This window comes from Pinus tabuliformis, chromosome 4_2 (assembly GCF_031772625.1).
Source record: "Pinus tabuliformis cultivar Carrire ecotype Pingquan chromosome 4_2, CPIR1, whole genome shotgun sequence".
Taxonomy (NCBI): Eukaryota; Viridiplantae; Streptophyta; class Pinopsida; order Pinales; family Pinaceae; genus Pinus; species Pinus tabuliformis.
In genome coordinates, this window is record NC_142304.1 from 527051253 (window position 1) to 527061231 (window position 9979).

The 9979-nt window shown below is 38.7% G+C and overlaps 1 protein-coding gene across 1 annotated transcript in view; it reads left to right on the forward strand.

The window, feature by feature from the left end:
- The window catches only part of RPS15AE (ribosomal protein S15A E), a 106377-nt gene extending 99439 nt beyond the window's left edge, over window positions 1–6938 (forward strand). The window contains exon 3 of the mRNA XM_089428989.1: window positions 6088–6938. Within this exon, the coding sequence (XP_089285115.1) occupies window positions 6088–6186 (99 nt within the window). The 3' untranslated portion in view covers window positions 6187–6938. The remainder of the gene's footprint in view (window positions 1–6087) is intronic.
- The last annotated feature ends 3041 nt before the right edge of the window (window positions 6939–9979 follow it).

Sequence of the window (9979 nt, forward strand, 5' to 3'; positions counted from 1 at the left end):
GCCGTAAGTCTAAGTGAAGCCCATGGAGGGAGAATGGAGAATGGAGGATTAGATAAGCATCTGTGATTTTCTTGAGGATAAAAAAATCCAAGATAGGAAATGGACTGACACTCTTTGAGGATTGGATAGGTATCCAAGATAAGAGTGGTCAAAGAGGACTAATATTCTTTGAGGATTGGGAATCCAAGATAAGAATAGTCCTAAAAGGACATACCTAGTGAACATTCAGATGGGGTATGTGCCTTGAAGAGGTAGTGTGGTATCTCACGTAAAGCCTCCCAACATTATGCTCTTGTATAAGAAAGAGCTTGTCAAGTTAAGGCCTTACTATGTTGACAATGTTAGTCATGATGTTGATGCTTAAAAGATGGCTTACCAATCCGACTCTTCTTATGAGAACTCTTCAATCTGAGAATAACCTTGGATCAGGAGTACAATTATGAATACCTCGCTTGTTAAGAGGGAGTGTTGGAAAATGTAACTAGTTTCGGTCTTCACAATTGTCAATGTACTCAAGTCGTTATGTATATCTTATGTCACAAGAAAAAGAAGAAAGAAAAATATTATTTTAAACATGGGTTTCATGATCCATTTTGATGGTCATCTAGGTAAAGCATGTTCTTCATGCTTTTCTAGGGTTTGTCATGTCAAAAGAATATTTTTCTTGAGTCAAGAGAGTCCTCGTCAATTGTATAAGATCCCATTGGGCAAGTTGTAACATGTAAAATATATTGATTTTGAGTCTGGAAAGTTTAATGAGCCTCCCAGCACAATGACCCTGATAGTGAGAAGTCGGCCTAAAAGAGGGAATTCAAACCCCGCAGATGTGTATAAATAGAAGCAGACAATCTCATTAGTCACTAATTCGATCATCTCAAGCAAGAAGTTCGATCTGAAGCTAGGAACATCAGAAAAGCTATAATGAAGGTCAAGAAAGCAAGGAGAAGAAGAAAAATCCGTTTTTGGGCAAGTTTCCTCTCACACGTGCAAAAAAGCAAGGGTTTTTGAAGCTACCACAAGGCTGGAGTTGTAGGTCAAAGCTAAAGCTGGAAGTTGGTTGTAGCATAATTGATCCTTGTTGATTTGGTGGATCTTTAACCTAATTGGAAGGGCTTCTTAGGGGTTGACTTGTTGCTTGGAGGAGGACTTGGTCTAGGGTTTGGGTCTTGGTTTTCTCATTTGAAGCAGATTCTATAAGATTATTAGGCTATTTTAAAATATTTCCTAAGTCTAAACTTAGGGAAAGGGGTTAATTAATCAATATTAATTGAGATTAGGCGTGAATAATCTAGAAACTCAGACGGATCGACTCCGATATGATATTCGCCATCGATTAAGATTTAATCTGGGCCGTTGGAGTCCCAACAGAGGATTATAAGAAGTTGATGGGTAGATGGAGAACACACACACTTGAGATCGATTTCCTTGGGCAGTTTGACTTTCTAGAGAACAACAACAGTTTGCTGGAAGAGTTCGAGCCAGAGAAGGGAAGCAGAGACAGAGAGGGGTAGGTATAGTGATCTAGAGGAAGATTTCCAGATCTGGAGAGGTAGAAGCAAGAGGCCGAGTTATTCCCAGTGAGGTAGTGCAGAGGATTGCGCAGGCAGCTTCAGAGGGAAATTCGATTTGGGTGTGGGAAAAATCGATTAAGCTTTCAGAAGGTCGGAGAATCTTTTCTAGCAACGGAGATAGGCAAAACGACTTGATCAAAGGAAGTTTCGGGCTAGACATCAAAGGGTCTGCGCAAGGGTTCTAGGAGGACGAGTTTATGAAGCTGAGTTGTGTTGGGGTTGCTTGTGGAGAAAGGGAAATTCCCTCAGATAATTTCAGCTAGATTTTCTTGCTGTGGATTGCCAAGTTTTGGCATCCAGAGTGTACTGAGGATTTCAATGCTACTCACTGACATAAAACCCTCAACTGCTGCATCGGTTTTCCCAAGTTGTGATTTTCCGGGAACTTTAGTCCAAAAATAAGTGTGTCAATTTTTATGTGTGATAACATATTTCTCAGTTTCCAATGGTATTATTTTTCGCAGTATTTTTGTGAATATTGCAGTGTGTTTATTTGTTGTTGTTGTAGCAACATATTGCTAATTTAATTAACAGTTAGAAGAAATAATACCAGTTGCTGCAATAGGATTTCAATGGTGAAATTTTCACAACCCTCCTTGTACAAGTCGACCTATGTGGTAGCTATTCGACCCTCCTGGACAACTATATATAAGAGTCATCCCAACTTCTTGGATTCATTTCCACTCACTCATCACATCACCATCGATTTTGGCACCTAATCAAGAAGAAAAGTCAACAAAAGTCAAATGAGAGAGAGAAGATGAGTTTTCTGCCCTAGTTTTGCTCACATGTGGGGATTTTCTGTGACTTTCTGAGGTCATTATAGGGCCGAAATTTGACTCTATTGCAGGGCCGAAATTTTTTGTGATTTGACCATATTTCAGAGGGTTTAACCAACGTTGATTTTCGTTGACTTTGACTTGATTGGAGGAGACTTGGAGGAGGGTTGACTTGGATCTTTGTGGCATTTTTTGGTCTTGGGTCTTGGATATCTTATTTTGATCTGATTCTATAAGAGAAGGATTGTTGGGTTTTCCCCCTTGTGGGGTTTTTCCCTGTCTTGGAGCCTAATTTCTGGTGTTCTTTGTCTCTTTTTGATCTTCATGCTTTGAACATTTGTGTAATTGCTTTATGAAGAGAACATGAAAGTAATAAGAAGCCAACTAATATTCACAAGTAATTATCAAGTTAAGAGAAATCAAGCATCATCTCCATTACACTTGATTTCTCAACATGATCCTATAAGTGATGAATCTTTCCCCAAATATATACAATCAATGTTGGAAACTTGTTCTATCACAAGAACTTGAGCAATATTGCTATAGTTGTAAACCCTTGGGTCACAACAAAAATAGATCAACCAATATCAAAGTTCTTTGCCAAATTAGTAAATTTCTCATGGGTCATTTGATGTTCACCTTAGCTTTAGACGAGGTTATAGGCATCAAAACTTTAGAGCAAAAACCAATGTTGCTTATTTCCTTTTAGACTGATCCTCAGACAAGACTATTGTCTTAGCTCAGCTTCATGCTAGATTCACACTAGATTTTATGGTCCTCTTTAGATTTGAGGCCTTCGACCTTCCTGAGATTAGACCTAAGGATTTTTGGTCTTCCCTATAATCAACCTCTTGTTGTCCTTCTTCGGCTTCAACAAAACTTCAATCTCCTTTTAACTTGGTCAAAACATTGTTGACTCCTCTTGCTGATCTAGGGTTACAAATCTAAAATAACACTGCTCTTATACCATAGCTATGATCCCATGTTGACTTTTCAAGGATCTCCTAAACTGATAATTACTTCTTATGATTTCTTAGATTAGTTATTCCTTGTATTCATTTTCATCATAAAGTAATTACACAAAAGATCTCAACAAAATGCCAGTAGGATCATAAAGAGACAACCAAACAAGAGACACAAGAATTTACCCTGGGAAAACCCACATGGGGAAAAACCCAACAACCTTTTCTTAGAGAAATCATTAAGTTCAATAGAGATACATCAAGTCAAACATAAAGTCAAACACAACCTTGGTCACACTTGGTCAAGCTACCCTTTAGACAAGTCAAAATGCTGCCCAATGAACTCGACCTGGTCTGTTCTGCTAAGGCTGAATTTTGACCTCCTGTTGTACCCAAGAATCTCGATCTTGGTGCTCTGGAATGCATAGAATCTCTGCTTTAGATCTCTGCCTCAGATCAGCCCTTTGTTTTGCCTCAGATCTGCTCTTTCTCTCTGCCTCAGGTGATTCGAATTCTTTTTGTATAGAAGATGATCGAGTTTCCTTTTGGAGGAGGTCAAAGCCTTTATTTATACTTGTATAGGAGGCTAATAGGTGTGACCATAGGGGCAAGCCGACTTGACTTCTTGGAGGGCCGACTTTATGTTTTGGAGCCAAAAATTTAATATTAGAAATTCAAGATTTTGAAGTGGACATGAAGAACTTGTCTTACATTATATATTTTCAAGGGCTAAAATAAAATGACATGAAGAACATTCTTATATAATTCAAGGGCCAAAAACATTAATTCTGACCATGGCTACAAAATTCAAAACTGCAGTTGACTCATGCGGTCAAATTTGGATCTGTGGTCAACTCCTGCAGTCAAACCTGTGGTCAACTCTGCCTGCGGTCAAATCAATACTGCAGTCAACTCTTGTTAGAAATCTGCGGTCAAATTCCGCATGTGCAACCTCTTGTTGCTTGGTCAAACTCAGTTAAATGGAAGCTTTGTAAACTTGGCCAAGGCTTGGTCAAATAGTCAAGAGACCAGTTTGGTCAGACGTCCAAATCTTCCTCTTTGACTTTGCATGTGTGGCTAAGAATAGAAGAGAATGTGTCTTGAATCCAAATTGGTCAAAGTGGAGATGTCTCATGTGTATATGTATTTGTCCAAATGGGTAAATTTTGACCAAGGGTCACACCTTTTCATCGTGGGGCTGACTTGACCATTTTGAGCGAACATGAAGCTCAAAAAAACAGAATTTAATTTTAATTTTCATAATTTTCCCAGGCCAACTTAGGACACCTTTTGGCAATGCAGGAATACCTCCCAATGCTACACAAAAAAATCAACACCAGTAGGATGGGATGCAGTTCAACTGCAGGAACCACCTATGTAGAGTATATAACAAGAGACGATGAAGGCGGTTGGCAGACAAGATTGAATCTAGAGCATGCTTGTAATGTGATAACCACGCTGAGTTGTCTACCTCTGTATACTCTCCCAATTGTGAATAAACATTGACATTGTTGATGCATTGATCCTTTAATGCTAAGTTGTACGAAATGGGGAAATGGGTACGAGTTTCCAAAACGGGCACAGGGACTAAAAGGGAATGGGTACAAAACATGACCCCCCCAAATTTTGGAAACGGGGAAACACGATATATATATATATATGAATTTAGGACATTTAAGAAATTTTATGTGCAATCATAAAACATTTATAATACATTATAATTTATTACATTTAAAGTTTAAACATTATGATTAAATTTACATCACATTTACTCATGAATGATCACATAATGAAAATAGCAATATCGGAATATCCAAAATCAACCTTTATTATATATCCAAATCTCAAAATCAGCCTTTATTATATATATGAGGCTGCAAGTACAATAAAGACTATGAGGCTGCAAGAACTATAAAGACAAAAGACCACTGCTCTCTTCCTCTTTTCTCCTTTGCTAAAATCGTTCGTCTCCAAGAGAAACGACTTGCTCAATTGTGTGATGAGGGAATGAGGCGAGAGTCTTTTTATAACTTGAGAGAGGCATCTAGAAGCATCCACAAGATATTTATATCACCCAATAAAAAATTAGAATTGAAAAAAGAAAAAAATGAAAGAAAAATCGCAATATGAATTGGAAGCTCTGTCATACGGCTTGGAAACTCGTTTCCGGCCGTACTGGCCATGTTTCCCCAGGTCGGAAACTCGTTTCCAGGCCCTACGTTACGCATTTCCATTTCATTTCCTGGCTGAAACGGACCTGGGGGCAACGTTTCATGCAACATAGTTTTAATGGCTTTATGGTGTCTTGTTGTGTCTAGTTCAGTTTGGTTTTCTGGTTGGCCTGTCATTTATTTCTTTGCCAACAAGATATGTGCTCTAACAGGATCATGGAGTTTGGATGCCATCTATGGAGCTCTTTTCTATGGTGTGTTTCTGTAGTGTTCTGATGCTTGTGTTAGGATGTTTTGTTGTTTCTATAAATTTTGTATATACCTTCATGAACTTAGGAGCTTAGTCTGTAATTTATGTCCAAAACCTTTATAGTGTCAGCATATTATGTCATTCGAGATTGCAGATTTTCACAGTTGATGATATTGCTGTAGTAGTCTTTTGGAAAGATACTGTGAACACACTATATTTCCAAAGACTATTACAGCAATATCATGCCCTTTTTTTCGTTCTGGGTTCAGATTTATTTTTTATGTGAATTCTAGAAACAAGGATTCTGTTTGACACAGTACATGTTCTAATGTTGACTTTGTATGCACTCTACAGTGGGGATATGTGGTAATTACAACAACAAATGGTGTTTTGGACCATGAAGAGGCTCAGAGAAAAAATGTTGGTGGAAAGGTTTTGGGGTACTTCTACTAGTGTAGAAGCAATTGTGGCTTTAGTGGTGCAGTCACATCAGGCAAATCGTTTCCTTAATTTGAAAAACATGGTTATAGTTGGAACATGTAATATTGTTCAATTGACAGGGTTATGATTTCAAGTAAGCAGTTTGTTAATAGTCAGGCGTTATTGGATCCATTACATTCCATAGAATGACAACCAACATAGTCTTGGAAATTGAACTAGTTATCTCTATGTATCCAGTACAACATACTTCCTCTCATCGCTGTTGCCATGGTTCATAGAGCTTTAATTCCTACATGTGAGTGTAGGAAACCAGTGTTACAAATATCTCTGATTTCTCCAGAGTTTTTCATGTTACCTATTTGTCCTGTTTTTTCAGAGTTTTTCAGTTCCAAGTTTATTCTTGCAGATATTTTCCTCAACATTTCCAAGTTTCTTTCTGGACCCTGGGTGATATATTCCCCAAAATGATATTTGCAACATTGTAGGAAATCAAAGCTTTACAAGGAACTGGCATACATGATGCTACTAAGTATTCTGTTTGACTCTTTCTCGATCTGTTGCCATTGTAATGTCTTCAGGTTGACAGTGAACTAGTTACAGAAACAGGGACTGCAAAATAGATATTTTTGGATTCTTGGGATTGGGAACAACTGATATTTTTGGTATTCTCAACATAGAGAATACTAAAAACATAGACTATGCATTCTTTAAAACACAATCAATTAAATCAGCTTGAAAAATAAAGAGGAAGGGTTGATTCACATGTATTATTGCAATGAGTTTTGAAACATCAGAGATGTTGAATCTATTATGGGTAAATGTAGAATAAACAAGATGAACTAACGCTTGCTTTATAATGCATTTCAAGTATCCTTCCACGGTGATGTCTGCATTTCTTATCTTGGTACAATCTTGCTAGTCCATGCCAGTCAAGTTTGATTTAGTTTTGAAACTTTGTGCATTTAAATCCTTTATTTTTTATCAATGACAAGTATGGCTATTGTATGGGTAAATCATGATTTTGTCGATATTAAGCCATAATATTACACAGACAATCACATAAAAACAAAATATACTTCAACAATCACATTGTATTAATTTACAATCATAATAATACACATACCCTTATTCTCAACAATAATTATACACACACCCTCATTCTCAACAATAAAATACATGAGGTCATGTAATATAGAATTGAGGTGCCCATAATTTTTTTTTCAATATGGCTAATTGTTTCAACCATCTCTATAACTATTTCCATAATATCTCCACAAATCTCTTTGCAGATTTTATGTGATCTCCATCTCTAACTTCTCTCATTGTCTTCATCTTTGACCATAGGTAGACTTCTAGGATAAGTCTACATTTATTATTAATAATTTCATCATATCATAAGTATGAATTATTCTTTCATACTCTTTTTTTTTTTTTTAAAACAAGGATGAGTAATTTTCATATTAACTCGGCGCTCAGTCGCAACAAAATACTTGGGAAATTACAGAGCAAATTGTCCTTAGATACTGAGCTCTTCACATGCGAGCTTGGAATCCAAGACCTAGACTATACAAAAATGTTGAATTTCCACGATCTTGGGTCTAGGTTAGAATCTTAAAATCTTTGATGCTACCAAACCAATAATTTCAACAAGAACTATTTTGCACAACGGAAAATATAAAGCAGTGAATCACATATGCACAAGTATACACAATTTATTAACAAATAGTGTACAATAATATAAAACCCAACCTTCGTTATATTAAACCAATTTGAATAATACAACAGTCTATGGTATACAAGATGCAATGACAAACTTCGTTGCATAGACTCGATGTGGTATCTTGTCCTGCCGATCCTTTGCTCCCATACTACTCACTAGCTGCCCCTTAGTCCTTCAAAGGACAACACATTGAGACTCCAGGAGGGATGCAACCTAACACTAGTGCAAGTCACTTCTGTAGCATGTACATGGGCTGATCCAATCTGCTCTTTAGGTAGGCCTAATTCCCGAGCTCTAAACTGCCATGCTAGCAATCACCTTTGTCCATGAAGGTATTGCACTTTGGCGAGCAATCTTCACCTAACCTTCAACTCCTCTTTGTCACGTCAAGATAGCTTGTCTAGGGCTACTTTGGGCTATCAACACACTGCCCTCCACCAGACCAATGATGTCCAATCCTTCATTGTAGATTTTGCTCCTAGGATGGACCTTTCACCTCCATGGAAAGTCCTCCAAATGGCACCCACAAGCTGCTCCGAATCTGATCCAAATCTGCCCCAAAAAGAAGGATCCAACACTCATTAAAATTGTTGTCCAAGTCTACATCACTGCTGTTATGACTACGACTGGTCAGGGCATCTTTGGCTGCTGTAATAGTCCCTAAACAATCACCCCTTGACTGCGGCCCATCCTTGGAGAAGTGCTCATCCACTTGGCTGCTATTCTGGGCATAGCTAGCCTCCAAACAACTCAACGCTGCCCTCCAAAGATGAGGTAGGGCCTGCGACCCACCTACAACAAACTTGGTTGCCTCTCCAAGGCTTCAACACCCAAGAAATCACCTCCACACAGGCTGAAACAACCCTCCCTTGACTTGACCCTCTAGGGAGCTACCTTGACCTCCCTTACAACAAACTCGACCCTTCAAAGGACCCCTGAAACATACCTCAAATGCCCTCACTATCTAGTCCCCTTTGTTGCAGCCAAATCAAAGGTAATCCTCCTCTCCAACAAGTTTTTCTCAAGTGTGAGTGTTGCACAATTGGATGATGAATAAGTCCTCCACTCCACCTCTATATATACACATAAAGAGGGCTCCACGAATTCATTTGAAGAGACATGTCTCTCGGACCAAGCCTACATGAATTCACTGTCCATAATTAATTGTCAACTTTAAAAATTCATAACTTCATTTCTAGAGCTCCGATTTTAGTGATCTTTGAAGTGTTGGAATCGACATGCCAAGCTCTATCACCTCAAATTTTCTCATTCTCAAATTCTTCATGGTTTTGGCCCAATCTCGATGGGTGCAAAACCCTTACTTTGGGTTCCAAGCCCATAAGTGACGCTTGTGGCGCTTTGCCCTCCAAACCCTAAACCCTAGGGCTTGGAGTACCTCCCAAGCTACACAAATCAACAAAAAAGCCATAAGAATTGCAATTACAAGCGCTCTACAAAATTAAAACAAAAGCAAAAGACGCTTGAAAAAATTGCTCATTAAAACTATGATTTGTCCACCTCCTCTGCTGCCTGTTCAAATCAATGTCCCAACTATTGGTAGGGAGGTGGTTTGCATCTCTTTGAGTTTCAGGAGTGCGACCACTGAGAGAGATCTAGAATCTGGCCATGTAGGGCATCTACTTCATCTTCTAGGCGAGAGAGTTTAAATTAGAGGGCTTGAATTTCATCTGAAACCAGAGTCAAGAAGGCCCCTTGCTGACACATACCTAAATGGAGTTCATGATATTCCAGTTGAAGAGCCTCATGTCCCTGTTGGCAATCACTGCATGGACTGGTGTCTGAGGAGTATGGAGGGCTAGAGACAGATGGGGAATTACGACAAGAAGGGCTTGTAATGAGGGGAGGGGGCCATGAGAGCAAAGGCATAGTTTCCATGGGATAGGGGCCGATTCTGAGAGGGAAAATTGGGCTGTTGTGACGACACTAGGGAGAGACAACAAGGAACTGTAGGGCCGAGAGACTATGTCCTAGGGGAAGGAGCATGATAATTTGCAGAGCCAACAATTTGTGTCCCAGGAGACTGAAAGTGACCGAATTCAAGCATATAAACCATACAAAGAGAAA